Source organism: Neoarthrinium moseri (assembly GCF_022829205.1).
Source record: "Neoarthrinium moseri strain CBS 164.80 chromosome Unknown scaffold138_Wmoseri_CBS_16480, whole genome shotgun sequence".
NCBI lineage: Eukaryota > Fungi > Ascomycota > Sordariomycetes > Amphisphaeriales > Apiosporaceae > Neoarthrinium > Neoarthrinium moseri.
This window is the reverse complement of record NW_026055252.1, coordinates 1-22,747: the sequence shown is the minus strand read 5'-3', so window position 1 is coordinate 22,747 and position 22,747 is coordinate 1. Positions and strand designations below refer to the sequence as shown.

At 44.1% G+C, this 22,747-nt stretch overlaps 6 protein-coding genes across 6 annotated transcripts; 3 read left to right on the top strand and 3 right to left on the bottom strand.

The window, feature by feature from the left end:
- Positions 1-830: 830 nt before the first annotated feature.
- On the top strand, positions 831-2,729 carry JN550_013772 (uncharacterized protein; the record flags this gene model as incomplete). Its single annotated transcript, XM_049312396.1, has 3 exons — positions 831-1,427; positions 1,480-2,413; positions 2,554-2,729. 3 exons carry the CDS (start codon positions 831-833, stop codon positions 2,727-2,729), a joined length of 1,707 nt encoding a protein of 568 aa, XP_049164260.1.
- Positions 2,730-3,696: 967 nt separating this feature from the next.
- JN550_013771 (uncharacterized protein) lies at positions 3,697-4,116 on the bottom strand (the record flags this gene model as incomplete). Its single annotated transcript, XM_049312395.1, has 1 exon — positions 3,697-4,116. The coding sequence occupies one exon, from the start codon at positions 4,114-4,116 to the stop codon at positions 3,697-3,699; it is 420 nt and encodes a 139-aa protein (XP_049164259.1).
- A 2,150-nt stretch (positions 4,117-6,266) lies between these two features.
- Positions 6,267-8,131, top strand: JN550_013770 (uncharacterized protein; the record flags this gene model as incomplete). Its single annotated transcript, XM_049312394.1, has 2 exons — positions 6,267-6,679; positions 6,751-8,131. The coding sequence occupies 2 exons, from the start codon at positions 6,267-6,269 to the stop codon at positions 8,129-8,131; spliced, it is 1,794 nt and encodes a 597-aa protein (XP_049164258.1).
- Positions 8,132-9,917: 1,786 nt separating this feature from the next.
- JN550_013769 (uncharacterized protein) lies at positions 9,918-12,449 on the bottom strand (the record flags this gene model as incomplete). The annotated part of the gene is made up of 1 exon (XM_049312393.1): positions 9,918-12,449. The coding sequence occupies one exon, from the start codon at positions 12,447-12,449 to the stop codon at positions 9,918-9,920; it is 2,532 nt and encodes an 843-aa protein (XP_049164257.1).
- Positions 12,450-13,506: 1,057 nt separating this feature from the next.
- JN550_013768 (uncharacterized protein) lies at positions 13,507-14,756 on the bottom strand (the record flags this gene model as incomplete). The annotated part of the gene is made up of 2 exons (XM_049312392.1): positions 13,507-14,463; positions 14,691-14,756. 2 exons carry the CDS (start codon positions 14,754-14,756, stop codon positions 13,507-13,509), a joined length of 1,023 nt encoding a protein of 340 aa, XP_049164256.1.
- Positions 14,757-20,984: 6,228 nt separating this feature from the next.
- JN550_013767 (uncharacterized protein) lies at positions 20,985-22,747 on the top strand (the record flags this gene model as incomplete). The annotated part of the gene is made up of 1 exon (XM_049312391.1): positions 20,985-22,683. A coding segment is annotated over one exon (1,699 nt), but the record flags the coding sequence as incomplete, so codon positions are not given.

The following is a 22,747-nucleotide window of genomic DNA, read 5'->3' as shown; positions in this document are numbered from 1 at the left end:
CTGCCGCCTCGCCACGATCGAGACGAGCCAGACTGTCTGTCTATACGTAGTCATTTATGTGCGTCTCCAAGTAACCTAGGGACATTCACCTAATTTACCCAAGCAGGGATCCATGCCAGCCGTATTCTTGCCCTTTGCTATTCTTCTTCGTCGCCACCGTCGCTGTGCCATCAAGAATGGCAACCGGGTTACTTATAGCTCTATATGGCGCCGCCAGGTTTGGTCTTTCATCTGTCGCAACGCCCATCTACACCCACAGCCGGGTTCCCCGGTTATGCACCTCTGCTCTTTCGAGCCGCACTCTTCATATATGAAGAATGGCTGTCCTCGTTTATCCGTCTGGCAGCCCATTGGTGCAGATTGGACTGGTCTCTATAGCCGCTAACACCCAATTCCTGGCCCTACTATGGTCCTGCCCCAGCCAGTTGAATACTATAGTGAATCAGGGAATGATCAACTCCACCGTCATGGGTAAAGACAGTCTCGAACCCATCCATCCGTCCAATACTACTATAATGTAACCCACAGTGCTGTTCTACAGCTCGCTGGCCCGCATTCAGGCAATGCAACGAGCCACCCGGGATATCACTTTGGGCTGTACCAGGCTGTCTACCCATACTCAGCCACCATATACCTGGACTCCAACCATTGACTCTCGTGTGCCCTGATGCTGCATTGGTATATGATCGGTGGCCACAAAACATGACCTTGGCAGGGGAAGTATATAGCAAAAGCGCCTTCCTCTCGGACACTCCCCCCTGCGGGCGAGGACTGCCAACCACACTTTCATTTTTTTTCTTCATCGTCTAGTTCTCTCTTGTGAGACCGCAATGGCGCTGTCTCTCTTGCTCGTCGGGTTGGCCACCTCTTGTCTGGCCCAGCAAATTGGCAAGCTCACTGCCGAGGTGCACCCACCATTCCGGAGTGAGAGATGCACCGTTGAGGCCGGCTGCACCGCTCAAAACACCTCCATTGTACTAGATTCTGATTATCGTTGGACTCACACCGTCAACGGCTACGACAACTGTAAGCCCGACGGGCTGGATACCGCTCTGTGTCCCGACGCGAAGACGTGCTCTGCAAACTGCGCCCTCGAGGGCGTCAATTATACGAGCTACGGCATCGACGCGTCCGACAGGTCGCTCACCCTTAAACTCTTCACCGACGAGAATGGCGTCACAAAGATGTCCTCTCCGCGCGTCTACCTGCTCAACGAACACTCAGAGTACGAGACCTTCTCGATGTTGAACAAGGAAATAAGCTTCACGGTCGACGTGAGCAAGCTTCCCTGCGGCACCAACGGTGCTCTATATTTCAGTGAGATGCTAGCCGACGGCGGGAGAAGCGACCTGAATCCCGCTGGTGCCTCCTATGGAACAGGCTATTGCGACGCCCAGTGCCCTACACCTGCATTCATCAACGGCGAGGTTCGTGAACCCCGGCTTGGACTGGGACTGCCCGCTGATATTGTCCGCCCAGGCAAACATAGAAAAGCATGGTGCTTGCTGTAATGAGATGGACCTGTGGGAGGCGAATTCAAAAGCGCAAGCTCTGACACCCCACCCCTGCAACATCACACAGGTCTACAAGTGCAGTGGTGCTGCCTGTGGGACTGGCAACAAGTATGCTAGCGTCTGTGACAAGGACGGCTGTGATTTCAACCCCTATCGGCTTGGACAGACAAGATTCTATCAACCAAATGCCACCGTCGACACGACGCGACCCTTCACCGTGGTGACTCAGTTCCTAACAACGAATGGAACTGACCAAGGCGACCTGAAGGAGATTAGACGATTGTATGTCCAAGATGGCCGAATTATTGATAACGCGGTAGTGTCTGCTGCTGGCTTTAACAGGGAAAATTCACTTACGGACGCCTTTTGTGCGAAGGAGAAGCAGGTATTCGGCGGTGTCAACGCGTTCGCGAATCAAGGTGGGCTGAGAGGCATGGGGGAAGCACTCCGCCGAGGAATGGTCCTCGTATTCAGCATTTGGGACGATGCTGGAAGCGCAATGAAGTGGTTGGATGGAACTTTTCCTACAGATGCTGATGTCAAGACTCAGCCTGGCACCGGTCGAGGTCCATGTGCAGCAAACGAGGGCTCAGCCCAATCCATCAAGGAGAAGTCCCCTTGGGTTCAGGTCACCTTCTCGCAGGTCAAGAGCGGTGAGATAGGATCAACCTTTGGACCGAAGGGGGTGAAAGGTCTTGTGCCAAGGATCCGCGGAGGCGCGTTACCTCGATCCCTCAAGCCGCTCTTCCTCAACACGACTACAGTCAATATTCGACCGACGGCGCCGCAAATCCCTACTACGCGGAGACCGGCTCCTACTGGATCTAGTAGACCGACAGCCTCTCGATCAACGTCGAGAAGCCTGACAATTCCCATCCCAACGCTTTCGCTGCCCACCGGTAAGGGTCGGCCTACGCCCCCTATCCCTCCAACGGGACCAATCATCCCATTGCCAACAGGAAGACCATTGCCTCCCACCACCGGCCGATCAAGGACAACGCGCAGTGGCACTAGGCTCCCGACATCTTCATTGCCAAAGCCTACCCTACCAACAGGCAAGCCCGGACCAAGTGGTCCCAACCGACCGACAACGACCCGATCACGAACCCCCATACCAACGGGTCCGACGAGACCTACAAGGACAGTTCCGAGACCCAGCGGCACAAGCAGGCCTACACCACCTTGGAATACCCCGACAACAAGAACAGGAACTAGACCCCCAACTCCTCTGCCCACAACCTCTAGGATATCTACAAGCACGAAGCCACCCGGGTCTGGCTCAAAGTCCTCGACCAGCACCTCACAGACATCAACGAGCACAAGACCGACAACCACTGGCTCGACTTCCACAAGAAAGCCCACCACAGCCATTACCACAACGACCACCACGAAGGTATCATCCTGGATTCCGGGCGGGCCAAGTCGACCGACATCGACAACAACTACTGACCCTTGGTGGCCTGGGGACCCCGATGATGGTGATTCAGATGACGACGATGATAATGACGATGACAGCGATGATGATGACGAGGAGGAGGACGACAATGATTGGAGATGGAATGATGATGACGATGATCATGATTTCGATGGCGAAGACGATTGGCGTCCGTGGCACTGGAGGCAAGGACATGGCAGAGGGAGGGGCTGGTGGAAAAGGGATGGCGGGAATAACTAGCAGAACCTGCACCCGAGTGGCATACCTGAACAAACGAAATGCATTTCAGAGGCTGCTTTAGGCTTCGCAGTATAGTATTCCGTCGAGAACTACTCTACCGTGTAAACCTTGGGAAGTCTAATGCAAGCTAGGGGCCGTTTGGAGCACATTGCCTTAGGAGACCCTGGCCCGATAAGGTTGCCTAGGATAGAGTCGATTGGTTAACACGAGTCTGCAGACAAAGGCAGCAGACAGAGTGACTATGTTGCTGTGAATGCTCGTTACAGCTGTAGTACTGCATACGTGTCGCCCTCGTCGGCCAGCTCACAATCGATCATACAGTAAACCACGCCAAGACTCGACTCTGAAGGTTGCTGGTCGACATCTAATATTTTGATCTTCTAGGCTATATCCTCATGATACGACGGGTGCTGAGCAGGTGGCGAAAGCTGCGTCAAGCATAGGACTGCTGCGAGGTAGCGATAATAGCTAGCGAAAACACACCAGGCTCCAAATGTATAGGCATGGCTATAATGCTCTGCGCATAAGGAGATATGGCACTTCCCCTTTGTAGAAGGTATCACCCTCTGCTTGCATCCCAAATCGCTGGTAGAATGGGAGTGCCGAGCTCCGTGCATCACACCAGATTGAGCCAGCACCAGTCTGTCTGGCCGCTGCAATCGTATGCTGTAGCAGTGCCGACCCAACTCCCTTGCCTTGCCATGGCGCAGCCGTTGCGAATTTGCGGAAGCGGGCGCTCTCACCGTCTGGAAACAGTGAAATGACGCTCACGAGCTCGCCGCTGACAAAGGCGCCGAAATGCTGTCCGGATGCGTCGTCCGGTAGCTGCACGTATTCCGCGGGTCGGTCAGGCCATAGAACGACATGTCGAAGGGGATACGTGTCTGCCGCATGGATGGCTCGAATGGACACCGTGACTTCTCCCATGACCCTTTCCGTAATCTGGGGTATTGCAGGTTTTGACTCACCAGCAAGGAGGTATTACCTTCGGCGAAGGGAATTAGCGGGTCACGTGACGCAAGGCTGGCAAAATACCACAGGGCTACGATGTCCAACGCTTCTTTTTTTTTTTTTTTTTTCCGAGAGTGTATATTGTTCCAGAGGTTTGAGGTTTTGAATAGTGACTGCTTGTGATAAGGGGTTCCTGCCACGTCAGATTTAGCGAATGCAATAGCGATTGCCTTTGCCCAAAGGACCAGTTGATTTCCTCCTTGGGACGGAAGTTGTTCTGCATGGACTGCAGCCTTGCCTCGGTGACGTCCTGCTCGGCACCAGCTATAATGTCAGACTCTCCTCCCTGTGAGATGTTGGGTCATGGTGAGTCGGCAATCAACAAAGGGTGTTTGACTATATGTTACCTTGGTTGTCCGAGATAAACTACCAGAGTAGTCGGCAGGTAAGCTCCCTCTACAAGATAAGTCGGATTTATGTTGGCGGTGCCTTGTCGGGATGGGTTGTGTCATGGCGACATTCCTGGGTTGAGGGTGTACGTTCTATGTAGAATGGGGCTGATTGCCTCATGGGATCAACCTAGGAGTCCGAAGCACAGTACAGACCCAACAAGTAAGAGGGCAAGGGTCCTGATCTTAGCGGACGCGATACACCCATCGTAGAAGTCCGGCTATACATCGTTGGAGGACTATTAAATAATGCACCGCGGGGCAGCGGGCTAGCATCTTCTGCAGTCGTAAGATCTCATTCCCCTGGCCTACGTGTACGAGCAGCTTCTTGTTTGCAAGCCCCCACATATCCATCACAGCGTTACCATTGCAGTGGGCAGCAAAGACTGGTACTATACTGTACTTAATAAGTACTGGGATAAGTATTGCTGTATGCCGTGCCGCAACCTCGTTGGTGGTCGGCCTCCACTTGTATCGTTGAGCTTGCACTCACCAGAGACAAAACTGTCTAGCCGACGTAAACAAGTACGGAGCATAATGCCTAGGAATACAAAGTGGGCTGTGGTAATGTTGGTGTTCTGTTTTCCTGATGCTTAGATACGCAATTCTAGCTTTCCACAGAGTGAAAGCGAGACTGGACTGCTAGGAATGTGTCGTGCTGGGGCCAGACTGCAACGGCGTTACCAAGTGAGATTGAAATGGTGGTTTAAATCCGACCCTGACTATTGCATCTCGTGAATCCTTAAATTGCAGTGGTCAGTTCTGTCATCACGCCTACCGGTCCAGGTGGCTTAGTCGCCCTACTATAAGAGGTCATGGGTGGTTGCGCATTTCCAATCCGGCTGGGAATAGTTAAATACACCCGCTTAGGCTTGCTGCGAATAGCCCCAAAGTTTTGTCCATCGCCGGCAATGTAACCGTCTCGGGAAGAAGTCATGTTTCCGAAGGACAACGAAGCCGGTGAACCAATAGGCGGCATAGTAGGGAGGTGTAGGCTCCCTCGGTGTCCTAAACACCGCCGAATATGCCAATGTACGGGTGAAGCGCCAAGACCCCAAGCTTATCACCGAGTTGCGTAAGATCAATGTACCAACCTGAGTCGTTCCACCAAAAATACCCAACGCCAGATAATCATGACCATCTGAAGCCCGTGGATGCAAGTGAGGCCAAAACTAGTACTTGCGCTTCTCTGCCGTATTGGACCCTTGGCCTCGATGCAGAACAGAACAACGGCGAGTAGGCTTTCCGAGGAAGAAGAACAAGGGCAGAGGCAGAACCCGCCACGAGCTAGATGCGATCGAGAATGACAACACTCGTCGTGTCTGGCACGAGAAAGATAAGCAAGCCTCCGAGGCACGGAGTAGCTCCAAACACACATGGGTGGACGGGAAGGAGTTGCGGCGCTGTAAGTCGCGCGCACGGGCTCAATGGGGCAATTCGATGCGGTTATCTCCAAGAAAAGCCCCACCCCGGCGAAAGGGGATAGCCCATGCCTTTCCCCTACTGGCCATGACATGCGAGATGCACCACACTGCCGATAGCTGGAGGCGTATCTCGAAGCCCCCATGCTGCGAAGCTTGCCACGTGTAGAAGTGCCCGTAAGTCGCCAATGCTAGCCGGAACCTAACTGAGCGAGTGCCTACCTTGCTTGCTTGCCTTCTCAGTGAGCCAGCCGTGATGAGACGGCCCTCTCTTTCCCCGCCCTGCATCCTGGCTCGTGGTTCACCATGTCCGTCATCACGGTTCCCCGCCATCCCCGCATGCGCCCGAGTGACTGGTGGTGCCCTACATAAAGGCCTCCGAGACGCCCGCCGAGCTCCTGTCAGCTCGCGGCCACGCTGTATTCAGACTCTAGCTCCAGTCCCGAGGCCCACCGTCTCCCGTGCTGTTCCAACACCTGTTCTGCCGCCGTCGACGCCCTCGTCCTTGTCAAGCATCCGCCATCTCTCGTCAACCTCGACCATGGCCGGCCTCTCGGTGGACCTGACGGCCCCCAATGGGAAGAAGATCACTCTTCCCACCGGGCTCTTCATCAACAACGAATTCGTCAAGGCATCATCCGGCGACAAGATTGCGAGCATCAACCCTTCGTAAGTCTGGGCGCGCCCTGCGTCTTTCATCCAACCGACGCGATGGGCACTGACACCTCCTACCAACCTAGGAATGAACAGGTCATATGTGAGGTAGAAGCCGCCTCGGCCGAAGATGTTGACAAGGCGGTCAAGGCCGCCCGCGCGGCACTCAACCATGAGTCCTGGAGCGATCTACCAGGCACCGACAGAGGAATTCTGATGAACAAGCTGGCCGACCTGGTCGAGGCCGACAAGGAGATATTGGCCACCCTCGAGACCTGGGACAACGGAAAGCCCTACAGCGTCGCATTGGAAAGTGACCTTGGCGAAGTCATCTCCTGCCTTCGTTACTATGCCGGCTGGGCCGATAAGATCTTTGGCCAAACCATCCCAACTACGCCCCAGAAGTTTGCCTACACCCTTCGGCAGCCCATCGGTGTATGTGGCCAGATTATTCCGTGGAACTTTCCTCTAGCCATGGCAGCCTGGAAGCTGGGACCTGCCTTGGCTGGGGGAAATACCCTGGTCCTCAAGCCGGCCGAGCAAACCCCCCTTTCCATTCTATACCTGGCGAGCCTCATCCCGAAGGCTGGCTTCCCCCCCGGTGTGATCAATATCGTGAACGGATACGGCAAAGACGCCGGTCACGCCCTGGCGAGCCACCTTGACGTGGACAAGATTGCCTTCACCGGTTCTACCGCCACTGGCAAGCTCCTCATGAAAACGGCCTCTATCAACATGAAGAATATCACGCTGGAGACGGGTGGAAAGTCGCCGATTGTGGTGTTCGACGACGCTGATGTCGAGCAGGCTGCCAAGTGGGCGCATCTTGGTATCATGTTCAACTCCGGCCAGGTCTGTACGGCAACCTCTCGGATCTTGGTCCAGGAAGGCATTCATGACAAGTTTGTTGAGGCGTTCAACGAGCTCGTCAAGACCTCCAACAAGGTCGGTGATCCATTTGAGGAGACCACGTTCCAGGGCCCCCAGATCACCAAGGCGCAGTACGACAAGATCCTCAGCTACATCGAGACGGCAAAGTCCGAGGGGGCAACCCTCGCAGCCGGCGGTGTGCCACATACGGGAGTCGGGCAGGGTAAAGGGTACTTCATCGAGCCCACCGTCTTCACCAAGGTCACCAGCTCAATGAAGATCTATCGTGAAGAGATCTTCGGCCCATTTGCGAGCATCGCGTCCTTCAAGACAGAGGCCGAGGCGATCCAAATGGCCAACGACACTACGTACGGCCTGGGCGCTTCCGTCTTCACGTCGGACATCGAGCGTGCCCATCGAGCGGCCGCCAAGATCCAGAGTGGCATGGTCTGGGTCAACTCTTCAAACGACTCGGATTTCCGCGTACCTTTCGGCGGTGTTAAGCAAAGCGGTATCGGCCGGGAGTTGGGCGAGGCTGGCCTTGCCGCCTACACCCAAGAGAAAGCTGTGCATATCAACCTCGGGCAAAAGCTGTAATATGGGAGTGTGTATCTGTATCGAATCCATCAGACCGGCGCTTGCGGACTCGGCGTGTATTTGTCGCAGGCGCATTGTTGGGAGATAGCATATAAGGACAATCAGGGGATGGCTCCAAATCGGGAATTCAATCGCAACGGCCCGACCGGTGTTTACTTAATAAAGCGGTATTTTCTTGTGGAAGCTAAAGTACACAAAGCGCCGGCTGTCTATGAAGGCCGCTCTGCTCACGTGCACAACGTCAAATCTTATGGACTCACAAGCAGACAAAGGTGTCACCAAAGGGCCCCGACGCATTATCTACACAAACAATGCAATTCAAGTATGCCACCCAGGGATGCAACCTATAAAGCCCAGGCAGCCCCCTTATCTTCGTCTCCAATTCCATCATCACTTCCAATATTCAGCTGTTTCCTCCCGAAAGTCGTAGTAGTACCCCGAAGCGGTCAAGTTGCTCCTTTGGCCTGGACTTGGAAGAGAACAATTCTCTCCGATCGGATCATTCCTCATCATTGTTCACGTGCAAGCCGGCTTGCTCCTACTATTCGAGATGTACGGAGAGTGCTCTCAAATCATAGTCTACTATGCCTGCGGCTGTCGTCAGAGCAGCGTCTCGGTTTGCGGTCCGAGCTGTCCTCACACTTCGCCCCTTTTGAACGTCAGCTGCACTCACCAGGGGTGTAGTTCTCAGATTGGCAGACGATCCTGGCATGGGAAGCAATCAGGCCCCCGGAACAAAGTATGCCAATTGGCCAACCCAGATCGCTCGAGGTTTACCCGAGAGGAAGACACGGCCAACGCTTCTGATACACTTCTATTGGACGGAATTGAAGGCTTGACTGGCGAAGCTGTGAACCATGTCTGCCCCCCATTCACGACCTCCTTTTGGAGAGACGAAATCAAAATGCGCTACCGGTCATTCCGTGACATGGGAAAGATCCCAAGCAGCGTTGGTGTGATTGGCGGCCACCGTAAGCAAAGTCCTCCTCTCACGCCTCCACAAGGCGGGCAGAGTAGTGGTATTCATACTCACCTGGACAAATTCAAGACCCAACGAGAAGGCCGCCTTGATTTACTCGCGGATCTTAGGAAGGGATCAGAGCCCGACATGAATTGCGACTCCGCAGTCAGTCGGCCAAACCCTGGCCTATCGCCTTGGGGGCAAGCGGTCGCTGCCTGGGATGCTCGTGGAAAGTCCTCTCCCAAACTCGATCTGGAGGCTGGAAAAATATCGCGTCTCGGTAGGATCAGTGCGTTGAAAGGAGCTGCTTCCGCTCCTCGTGCGGCTCGCCCTCAGTTTCTGCGGCCAACCCGGTATGCGCCCGTGATAGATCCGGAATTTATGGCTATAAAATCATCTGCTGGTCCTTGCACCGGCACCTTGTTGCGTCAGGCGCCTGGAGCGCTTGGGTCTTGGTAAGCTGCTGCATTTCCTTGTAGACGCTCTCGCCTCTCTTGGTTTCTTCATTGGCTACATTTTGAAATATGAGTGCATTGTTCTAGGTAGGTGAAGTTTCTTTGTGTTGTCTAGTATAGGCTGTGGACGAAGGGGTTCCGGTACTGGAAAGGTTTCAGGTCAAGCTATCGCGTTGACATTCGACGAAAGTGAGTATTACCAATATATCGCTGCTTTGTAGAGTCGTAGCACATTGAGAGCCCGAGCTGTCTTCCTAATATACCTTGTTTACTGGGGATAGCCTAGGGGGGTGAAGCAGTATCTGTGCCCGAGCATGAAGTCGCCAAGCATATCCTTGCCTCGAAATGGGACATGGGCTTCGCCCGAATTTCACTCTTCTTCTGATATTTCAGATTCCATATCCCCGTCTGCTGGTGCTGTGCCTCGTGGGGATCCAGCCGCTTCGCCTGCATCTCTCGGCGTATACCTCGTCTCTCGGACCCAGTAGTTGTCCTCGCCGAATTCCTTGACCAGCGCCTTCCGTAGCGACTCCCAGGCCTCGCGGTCTCGCGCTCGCGGCTCCTCTTCCTCTCTTATTTTCTCTTCCGCGGCCAGCAACCGGGAGCCCGCGGCGTTGACCTTCCTCTTAGCCGAGCTAAGCCTGACCTCTGCGCTTGCCATCTTGTCCTGCGCCAACCTGGTATCCGCCTCATGTTCCGCCCTTGCCGCCACCTCGAACTTTTGGGTGTAGTGCCTGAGGTCAGCTTCCGCGGCAATTCTGGCTTTGGTTGCCTTCTGTCGGACGGATTTTGCTCTCCTGATCTCGGCTCTAGCATACTTGACCTTGGCCACACGCTGGCACCAGGCCGCCAGCTCGCGGTCATGTTCTTGGCGCTTTGTCACCCATTTCGGTGTCAAATCATCCAGGTCAGTCCAGCTTGTCCAATCTGGCCCTTCCGTCACGGCGCACGCCAGACTCATCACATGCGGGGGCTTGGGCTCCAGGCCCTTCTCGAGCGCTGCCTCAACCTGGTCGCACCATTGTTCCACCTTGTCGATAAAGTTCACGTTATCGCAATGTTGGACGGCAGCTTCATAGTCACGGTGCAGTGCCTCGCGTTGCCATGTAGCGTACCAGCGTGGGCACAGTCGTGCCATCTCCTCGGTGAACAGTTTCCGCAGCTGTGTCCGCTCGCAGTCTCGAAGGGCACGCCAGAAGTTCATCTTGAGACATTTTTGGTCACGGTCGTAGTAATGTCTGATCTGGGGCTCCGTAACTCGGTGCCGACCTTCGTGCAAGAACGCGGGCCAATCGCAGGCGATGGCTACTGGTATTGCTGGTACACTGCCCCAGCCGACAACGCCAGTCAATATGCCGTTCTCATTAACAAAAATATCGTCCGCCGAGAGATTTGTACGCCACAACATAGTCGGCTCAGGATCTGGATCTGGGTCCGCGTCAGCACCAATGTGATCTTTGAAGTCTGGTTTGAGTGGTTCCCAGGTTTTAATATGTTGCGCTGGGAGTTCATATTGTGTGTTGAGTTGGGAATCCTGCGTAGTACAACCATCACTCGCTCTTTGTGAGAGTTTGCAGATATTCCCACAGGCTATACGAGTTATGTCGGCAAGGTCAGGCTTTGCAATTGTATTGCAATAATCCGCACTAGTTTTGTCTCGTTGGTCGTAGTCAATCTGCATAGGAGTTGGCCAGCCATTCATATGCTGGTCCGTGTCTTGTACCGATGCCTGGCGCAAGTCGCCAGTCAGTGTCTGCTGCGTTTCGGGCCCGTATGCCGGATACTTCTTGAGGGCCTCAGTCTTGATCCTCCGGGGGAAGAGTACATCATACAACCTCCACAGCCGGGACCCAACCCCACTCATATTCAGCATGCGCCAGATCAAATCCACATCCTTCTTGGGGCCATTTTTCATCCCATGAAAGCGATCGCGAAGCTGTTCGTGTGCGATGTTGAGTCTCCGAAGGACCCACTCCCGAGTCGTGATGAATGGCCCCTGCTGACGCTCGATTTCGGGACCCCTATGCCAGAAAAAGCGTGGGCATACGATCCTGCCAACCTGGTGTCTCCTGACGGGGCTGGGAAGGGGTGAGGGATAGATGTTACCGATGCCGGTGAATTGGTGATTGTAAATATGTGCGGTGAATTCGGCTATACGCATCACAATGCGCTCTTTGGAGCCAAACTCCATCTCACACCAATACGAGGAGAGCGGCCGGCCTTCAATGCGTGTCATCAGAATCCATTCACACCCGATTGGGTTGTTTGCGGAGGAATCGTACTGGATAACGCGTGGCACCGAGAGGTTGGTGTTTTTGCGCATCCACCGCATTGTAGCGACCTCACTCTCGGTCTTTGTCCGAGGGGCGACGGGGAGCGTGACTTTCAACACGTACTCATGACCGCCATAGTCGACTGAGTAGAGTTTGCTGCAGGTTCCGCCCCGCATGGGTGAGATGTTGTATTGCTCGTTTGGCCTGATCCGGGACTTGAGTGCTGCCTCTATGGATTGGATCGTTGGGCTCCACTCCCATTTGGGTGAGACCTTGAGACCATCCACCGCCCATCCGAGAGGGCTGCCCCATTCCACAGAGGAGGTGCAGACAGTGGTCTGATGAGTATCATTTTGCTCAGTTGACTCGGTCGTGTTTTTCTCGTCTGGGTTATTGGGTGGACAGATTGCTTCCTGGGCATCAAAATGAACTTCACCACCCTCGCCTGTAGTGACACTGTCATCCCCAGACCCATCAGCGGTACACAAGATTGTTCCTGGCTGTTCGTTGGGGCCTGAATGAATCATGTCGATGTCCTTCTGTGACTCCTCGGTCGCTGTTGTATCATTCCCATTGCCGGCGGGCAGGCACCCCACTTGGGACAACAAAAATTCAGCAGTGTCTGCCATGATCAAATTGGGTATGTGACGGGGGGCGAGAAGTGACGGATTCAGTGCGACAGAAGAAAAAAGGCACCTCCCAATCTTGAGGTTTGTGACACGGTGACTGAGGAAGGCGCAGGACAAGGCCAAGGAGACCAGTAATGGCAGTAGCATGGATGAGATTGGATCATGGACAAAGTGAAAGTGGATGGCAGTAGCTGCTTCAGTAATCGTCCATATGGCCTGGGACAAGAGTAGACGTGAATGACACGAGGCATTGACGAGGGGGCATTGGGGGGGGGGGGGGTCAAGCCTTGAGTGCCAAACCACCTTGTCTGACTTCAAACGATACGCCTGTAAGAAGTTGACGACATGGACTGTTGATCGCAAAGTGATTACTTGTGATGAAAATCCTTGAGCGGACCCGACGTCACTCCTCGTGAGAGAAGAAGAGGTCGAAGCGCAATGGCACACTCTGAGCTCGAGAGAACTGGAAGATGCTTCAGGCAGCGGCTGATGGGAGCTGGCAGTAGGGGGCTACGGAGGCAAGAGGGACAGCAAGAGAGATGTGGCAACTATATTGGTTTGGTTACAACTGGTTCCGAAGGGTAGGGACTGCAAATGAATCCGTATGCCCGTGGTGGTCGCCTGCGGTGGTTGCTCTCGGAGTTCGAAGCCTCCAGTCTACCTAGAAATGCACTGGCTTTACATCATCACCGTCAGCATGCTTACGTTGATACCAACCAGCAGACGAGGGAAACAAGGAACAGGGGCATATTTCTTTCCGGTATCGTATCTTCAATTGACATATATCATACAGCTCGCATTGCTCAAAGTCATAGAAAAGTCTATAGCAGCCTTTTACTCCTCCGAGACAAAAACAAGTCAGGCCGGCAGGCGGTGTCCGGTGTTATGACGACCGACGACAAGAGCCGGACTGGTCCATCCGAGTTGACTGGTTGTGTTGGGTGTTTCCGGTCTCGGTCTCCTTCCGTCTATCGCGGCCACGTTTTTCCGGACGCCTTGGGAAAAGCCTCATGGGTTCCCCATTGCCGTCGGTTCGGTTGTGGGGGAGGGGGCGAGCTTATTTGCCGGGGTTGGAGGCGACGAAGGAGACACCCTTCTCAATGTTCTTCTTCAGGTCGGCCAGGCAGGCCTCGACCAGCTTCTGCTCGTTGGCGTCGACCTCGCCGATGGGGTGGATCTTCTCGACGCCGTTGGGGCCGAGCTCGATCTTGGAGGCGAAGAAGTCGATGCCCTGGTCCTTGTACAGGGGGCTGTCGACAAAGGCGGGCTCGACGACGCCCTTCTCGCCCTGGGCGGCACGGAGGACGCTCTCGGCCATGCGGGCGCCGGCCATGGCCATGGACAGGGTGGCGGAGCCGGCGCCGTCCTTGGCCTTGACGACCTCGTCGCCGCCGAACTGGACGCGGTTGACGAGGTCGGCGTTGGCACTCAGGTCGGGGTGGCTGCTCTGGCTGAAGAGGGGCACGATGGTGACGCCCGAGTGGCCGCCGACGACGGTGATCTTCTCGTCCTTGGGGTCGGTGCCCTTGATCTCGCTGACGAAGCGCGAGGCGCGGACGACGTCCAGGGTGGTGACGCCAAAGAGGCGCTTGGGGTTGTAGACGCCGCGGGCCTTGTAGACTTCGGCGCAGATGGGGACGGTCGAGTTGACGGGGTTGGCGATGATGAGCAGGTTGGCGTCGGGGGCGGACTCGGCGCAGGCCTTGGCCAGGTCGCGGACGATGGAGGCGTTGGTGTTGAACAGGTCGTCACGGGTCATGCCGGGCTTGCGGGGGACGCCGGCGGGGATGAGCACGACGTCGGCGCCCTTGAGGGCCTGGGCGAGGCCGGTAGGGGTGGGGTCGTAGCCCTTGACCGTCGACTTGGTGTTGACGTGCGAGATGTCGGCCGCAACGCCGGGGCCGCCGCGGATGTCGTAGAGGGCGAGCTCGGTGACGCGCGGGTTGAGCTTGAGCAGCAGCGACAGGGGCTGGCCGATGCCGCCGGCGGCGCCGAGGACCGTGACCTTGGAGAGCTGTGCGCGAGGGAAGGACGGACGCCCGGGTCAGTCTCCATTATTTTTTTTTCTTCGCTTCTTTTCCTCCCCGACTGCGATCATCTCACTGCTCTCGGGAGGGCCACAGGCGCTTCCGTCCCGCCCTGGCCTGGCCCCCGAGGCCGCGGCGGGATCTCTGGGAATAGCTTCACGATGCCGAGGGAGAGGGGGACAGATCAGGGAGGACGAGCTAGGACTAGACTCACATCTCTGGCCGAAGCAGAAAAGGCACGTCGCTGGACGGCACCGAACATGGCACGAGCAGCACTCATTATGGCGATTGACTGGGCGTGGGCGTGATCACGGGGAGGAGGCGTGCGGTGGGAAGTGGGTGAGGCTTTTTCCAATGGAATGGGATGGTGAAGGGTGGTGCAAAGAAAAGGGTCGGATCGTCAGATCTCGGGAATTGGATGGGATAGGATGTGGATGGCTGGAAGCTTGGACGGATGGACGGATGGATCCCAAGTTGAGTTCGAGCTTTTTTTTTCCCGCGCCCCCCAGGCCCCCCCCCCCTAAAAGCCAGCCAGCCAACCAACCAGCAGCAGCCAGCCTGTGCTACGGGCGAGCACGGACGCACCCGGCGGGCCCCTCCGGCATTAGTGGGCTTGCCCGGCCTCCCAGCGACCACCGGGCCAGAGGACCACAAAGACCCACTGAAATTCTAACAAAAAGCCAGTTAAGTAAGTAAGTAGTAAGGACGTAAAATTAATATTAAATATTTAATATTAAATTAAATAATTCTTTAAAAATTAAAATATTATATAAAAATAATATATTATATTAATTAATATAATATATTTTTAATAATAATTTAATTATAATTAATATATATATTTAAAATTAATTTTACTTTTTTATAAAATTAATAAAAATATTTTTTATATATTACTTTTATAATTTTATAATTTACGTATTAAAAACGTTTTAAATTAATTTAAATTATTTATTATTATTATTTTTAAATTTTTTTACTTTTATTTTATTATATATATATTATATTTAAATTAATTAAAAATATTATAATATTATTTATATATTTACGATATAAATTAAACTTTTTACGTAAATTTAAAAAGTTTAAAATTTATCTTTTTAATATTATTATTTTAACTTTTAATATTCGTATATTAATAATTAAAAATTTAATTAAATAATAACTTTTATACCCGTTTAAATTAAAAAACGATGTTTATTAATTAAACGCGATTAAATATTTTATTTAAAACGTTTAATTTAATTTAAACTTTTTTATTTATAATTTATTTATTTTTTAAAAAATATAATAATTTAATTATTTAATAAAAAATTATTTTTTATTTAATAAATAATAAGTTTATTTAATTATAAAAATTAATAATTTAAATTAAAATAATTTATTTTTAATTACGTTATTAAATTAATATTAATTTTTTACGTTTTTTTAATTTAAATATATTTTAATTTAATTATATATTTAATAATTAATTTTTTTAAATTAATAATTATTATAATAAAATTTAAAAAGTAATTTATTTTATTTATAAATAATAAACGTTATAATTAAAAATAAATAAAAACGTATTATATTATATAACGTAATTTAATCGTTTAAATAATTTATTTATTTATAAATTATATACATTTTTATATAAATTTTTAAAAGTTTAAAATTTATTTTAATATATATATTATTTTATTATTATTTTATAAATATTTATAATTTAAATATATTATTTATATATTAATTTATCAAATTTATAATTATTATAACGTTATTATTATATATAAAATTATAAAATTAATATTAAATTTACGGATATTTATAAAATTTAAATTAATAAATACCCGATTTTTAAATATTTAATAATATTTATTATAATTAAAAATTAAAAATATGAATAAAACCGTATTTATATACCTTTTATTCAATATTAAAACGTATAAAACCGTATATTTATAATTTATATTTAAAATTAATTTAATTAATTTAATTATAATTTTAATTATATAAATATAAACGTTAATCTTTAATTAAATTAAATTTATTTTATAATATTTATTAACTTTTATATTATTAACTGTTTTTTTAATTAACATTTTAATTATTTATTAAAAGTTTATTTATATATATAAATAATTATTAAATTTAATTAATTCTTAATTTTTATAATATAAATATAATTAAATTTTAATTTAAAATAAATTTTATAATTTTATTATTATTTAAATTATAATTTAATATATAAATATTAAAAATTAAAATAATAAAATATAAAAAATAAAGTTTTTAAATTTTTAAATTTACGTAAAAAAATTAATTTATATTATAAATAAATAAAATAACTCTTTTTTTATTTATACGTAATATTTAATAATTTACGTAATTAATATATAAATTTTAAATTTTTTAAACTTACGTAAAAAAGTTAATTTACATTATAGATAAAGTAAACTTATTAATTTATTTTATTTTTTATTTATACGTGTTACGGTATTATAAAAAGGATCGAGGTTATATTATAAATCTTATAATATTACGAAAAATTTAAAATTGGAGAGGAAAGGAAAAAAAAGCTCGCTTTATAATTATAACGTTTGTTATTTATAAATAAAGTGGATCACCCCTCGTCCTTTATTATAATAACCATTTATATTAACTAACCCGTAATAATACGTAATATTTTATAATTTACGTAATAATATTATAAATATTTAAATTTCAATAAATTAATTAATTTAATTACTTTTAATTTTAAATTATTCTAATATAAATTATAAATAATAATTTATATTTATATTAAATTAAATTATTAAATAATTAATTTAATTTTTTTAAACATTTTTATTTTTATTATAATTTATTTATTATAATAAAGTTTAATAATAATTTTTTTAAAATATAAATATAATTATTTATAATTTAATTTAATATTTATTAATTTTCATTTAAATATTTAAAAATAATTAAATAAAGTAATAAAATAATAAATTTAATTTAAATCTTTATAAAACATTTAAATTTATTTTAATAATAATATTTTTATTATAATATAATTAAATCTTATTAATTAAATTATAATTTTAACTTATTTAATTATTTATATTAAATAAATGACTTTTAATTTAAAAGAAATATATTAAATTTTATTTTAAAGTAAATAACGGTTAAAATATATAATGAATAAAATTTAATTAATTAAAATAACTTAATTAATAAATAAATCGTTTATTTATATATAAAGTTATAAAATTAATATAAATATTTAATTTTATTAAGTTTTATTTTTTATATTTAATATTTATAATTATTTAAATATTTAATATTTTATAAAGTATAAAACTTTTTAATTGTTTTTAATTATTTAAAATTAATTTAAACGTAAATATAAGTTATTATCGTAAATATATTTATTTATATTTATATTTAATAAATAATTATTTATACTTTATTAAATATATATTTAAAGTTATTTAATTATAACTTTATTTATATACGATAATAATTATTTCACTTTTAATACGTTTATTTAAATATTTATAAATATATTATATATATTTACGATAATAATTTATATTTAATATTAAATTCAATGTAATTATTTTAATTAATTTTAAAAAGAATTTAAAAATGAAAAATTTAAAATAATAACATTTAAATATTAAATGTTTTTTTAAATAAAATATAATATTTATCCGTTTTTATTATATTATATAAATTTAAAGTTAAATTTTATATATAATAATTAAATAATAATATTTAAAATTAATCCTTTTTAATTATTTTAATTATTATTAAATAATTAATTTTCTTTATTTTACCGTTTTTATTCAAAGATTATTTTTCGATTTCATTATAATATAATTAAAAATGAAAAAAATCCGTATAAAAAATAAAAATAACGGGGATTTTTAAATACTTTTAAAATATTATACTTAAAATTAAACATTTTAATCGATTATCTTTTTAAATAATTTAATAAATCTTCTTATAAACTTATTAATATATTAATTAATTAATTTACTTTCTAAAAAAATAAAAGGTTTTATTATATAAAATTTAAGTTTGTTTCATATTTAAATTAATTTTTTCTTTAAAAATAATTTATCGTTAAAATTAGGGTTTAATAAGCTTTTTAAAATTTAATTTTTATCGTGTAATTAATTAAAAGATTTTATAAATAAATCGTTTTTTATTTACGATTAAATGTTATTAATTAATTAAAATATAATTAATAATTAATAAATTAAATTAATTTAAACATTTTAATTAAAAAATCAATAATTTTAATTAAAAGAAACCATTTTTTATTAATCTACTTTTAATAAATTAATAAATAATAATAATATATAAGTAAATAAATTATTTATATAATATATTATAATTTTATTCCCTGTTTTTTATTATAATTAATAAATAATAAAATATAAATAAATAGTTTCTTTTTAAAAATATTTTCATCGTCGGGTTTTAATTTAAAAGAATCTTTATTAAAAAAGTGAATGTTTAAATTTATCGTAAATTAAATTAAATTGGGATATTAAAATTATAAAAACTGTTTTTTAAAAATAAAAATTAAAATTAAAAATAAATTAAAATCCATTTTTAAAAAACTTTTTTATATTTTAAATAAATTAAAATAAAAATAAAACGTATTTAAATCGTGTGACTAAAAATAAAACACACGTAAATCGTGTAAATAAATTAAATAATAATAATATATATTAATTAATTAAAGTAATTAAACATTAAATATTATAAAAAAAGGATGGAAATTAATTACGAGGAATCGTAATTTATATAAAATAAATCGGTATAAAATATCGTTTAAATAAAAATAAAAATAAATCCGTTACTTAAAAATTTAAAAATTACGTAATTTAAAATTAAACTTAATTTATAATTATAAAATAAAATTTAAAACTCGATAAATTAATATAATAAATTTAATTATTATTATAATTAAGGTTGTAATTGATTTAATTTAATTTATATTCATTTAACTTTAATTTAATTTAATTAAATTTGATTTGATTTTTAAATCACTTAATTTTTTAAAAATCTTAAATTAAATTCATTAAATTAAAATTAATAAATAATAAATTAATTTATAAATAATTCATTTAAATTAAATTCATTATAATATAAACAATTTATTTTTATAATTTATAAATAAAGGTTTAAATTAAATAAAAAATAAATAAAAATAAATAAATAATAATTAAATTTTTAAAATTAAATTTATATTTTTTAAACATTTAATTTAATTATTTTAATTATTTATTTTATTTATTTTAATTTGTTTAAATATAAATCAATATTTATAATTTATATTCAATTCATTAAAAGTTTAAATGAAAATTAAATTAAATCAATTAATTTATAAAAAACGGTAAATTAAAATTATGAATTTAATTATATTTAAATTCATAACCTTAATTATAATTATTATATTTTAAAATTTAATTTAATTTATAATTATAAAATAAAACTATAAATTTAATAAATTAATAAAATGAATTTAATTAATTATTATAACTACCGTAATTTAAAATTAAACTTAATTTATAACTATAAAATAAAATTTAAAAATTTAAACCGGTATTTAAAACTTAATAATTTAATATAATAAATTTAATAAATCATTTCTAAATATTATATATTATTTATATTAATTTTAAAATTAAAAGTAGAATTTTAAATTTATAATATTTATTTTATAAATTAAATTAAATTTTTTAAATCGGTTAATTTAAATTTAACTTTTTATAATTTATTATACAGTTTTATATATAATTATAATATTTTACTTTTTTTAATTTAATTTAATTTATTTTTAAATACTTTAATAAATTAATAATAATTAATAAATCTATTAAATAATTAAATTATATTTTATATATTTTAAAATTAAAAGTAATATTACGAACATGGCCTCACGAACCCCGACCCCGGAAAGGAACAACTAGAACCCACCAGGCGGCTGACGCGCAACCGCCAGAACAAAAAAACCATGGGACCAATAAGGCAAAGAAGGTCACGTGACATAGATCACGGTCTTGGCAGGTGAGCCAGGACAAAGGATCACGACGAGCCACGAATAAGCCCAGGGGAAGGATCACCCTTAGATCAGAGTGATCCGGGACAAAGGATCACTATAACCATAATAATCCAACCAACATTAATAAGGAAATGAATGGATATATAATGGAAGGGATTTCCTAGCTACATAGACAGTCATTACCTCAGTAATCAATCTAAGCATCTATCTTACCTATAGGTGAGGCCTATCAAGCCTTGACGACTATACTTGTGACTTCGCTCACAGACCCTTATTCTATCTTGTTTAGTATACAGGCTATAGACTATAGCCGCCCTCGAGACTAACGTCCCCTGTTAGCATAAACCCACGTACCTATATCTCTCTACGGTTTATCCTAAAAAGCATATTCGTCACATTTTGATCACTCTTGTTCAGGTACGTTACTCTCGAACTAACTGAGCAATATCTCCATCAGGCAAAATGGCACCATCCACCCCCAGCGGAAGCTCCGTGGACAACCCCACGGGAGGACCCGACGTCCTCAAGATGATACGGCAACTACAAAAAGCCCTCGACACCGTCAAGAATGACAACGAGCAACTCACTACGCAACTCGTTGCTGTCAACAGCACGCAGCGAGGAGGCGGCAACGGAGGTTACAAACTCGCACCCCCCCAATCATACAGTGGGAAGGACGGAGGCATTCAAGGATTCCTCACCCAAACACGAGCCTATCTACGCTTCTATAGCGGGACCATCATCACCGAACCCGACAAGATCCTGTACGTCGCCGGATTCCTCAAAGAAGACGCCCTCGACTGGTTTAAACCAACCATAAGGGATTACCTCAACAACAGCGAGGACCGACAAGAAGACGACACACAGAAGGTGTTCAGCGACTACGGCGAATTTGAGAGACGCCTACGAGCAACCTTCGGCAACCCGGACGAAGTCCGCACTACCGAACGAAGGCTCATGCAACTCAAACAACGCGGATCGGCCGCCAAATACGCATCCGAATTCAAGCAAATCGCATCCAAAACCGAATGGAGCGATAACGATACACTCATAACGCTCTTCTACACAGGACTACGAAAAGACGTAAAAGACGAAGTCTCAAAGGAAGACAGACCCGACGAATTCGACAGCTACGTCGAAAGAATCGTCAAAATCGACAACCGCCTGTATGAGAGAAGACTCGAGAAACGAGGATCCAGGAGCGAGCCACACACCCCGCGCATTAAAGCAAACACCGGGAGGCCGCGACAAAACCACCACCGGGGCAGCGACAACCGACACCCCCCACGCAACCAAGGATGGCAGAATAGAACCTCCTATGGACATCATAGCGGACCAATGGACCTCGACGCGACCAGACACGACAAAGGTCGCAGGGATAAGGACACGGCAAGTGTTACATATTACAACTACGGCAAAAAAAGGCACTACGCCAACAAATACCGACAGGAACGCAAGTTCCAGCCCGTACCGGAAGGCAACCGGCAAGCCAACGCCCTTCACCGAGGAGAGAATAACCATGACACTCTCCCAAACGCCAACAAAACCATCGCGATAATGCGACGAGAACCACTCGGGCCTTACATGGCCGACACCAGCAGCGATAACGAAAGAAACTACCTCATCGCACAAGCCGAGGAAGAGGCACGACAGGACGCCATCAACAACATGGACCCAGCCAAGAAACTCGAGTACAGACTCCGGAACGCGAACATCGAAAACATCCCTCAGCGACTCGAGCAAAGAATCAACTTCCAACAAGAAAAGGCCATAATGATAGCCGGATCGCACCCGTTATCCGCCAACGAGCTACGCAACCTGCTCAACAAACTCCACCACGACATCATGAGGAACCAAGGAAACGACCCTACCGAATTCCGGTTCGGAGATGACGAACGACTGCGACCAAACCACAGGCAGCACGAAGAACTATCGTGGATATCTTGCATCAACGGACTATGCGACTTGCACCTCGCAGAGAAACTGGAACACGAGCTGTTCCCCAGCCGCAATGGGCAGAGAGCCATTACGGAACCCTACGAAGTAGACGAGATCCGTGAGGTAGTGGTGACCTACCGTGACGCCCGAGGTTACGCCGTCCTGACCACGCACCCTCACCGACCGTTTGAATGCCTATCCAAGCAAAGGGCCTGGAAGGACTGTATGAACGATAAATGCCTAGAACACGCAGAACAAAAAGCGACAGCTTGGAGAAAGCTTGTCGA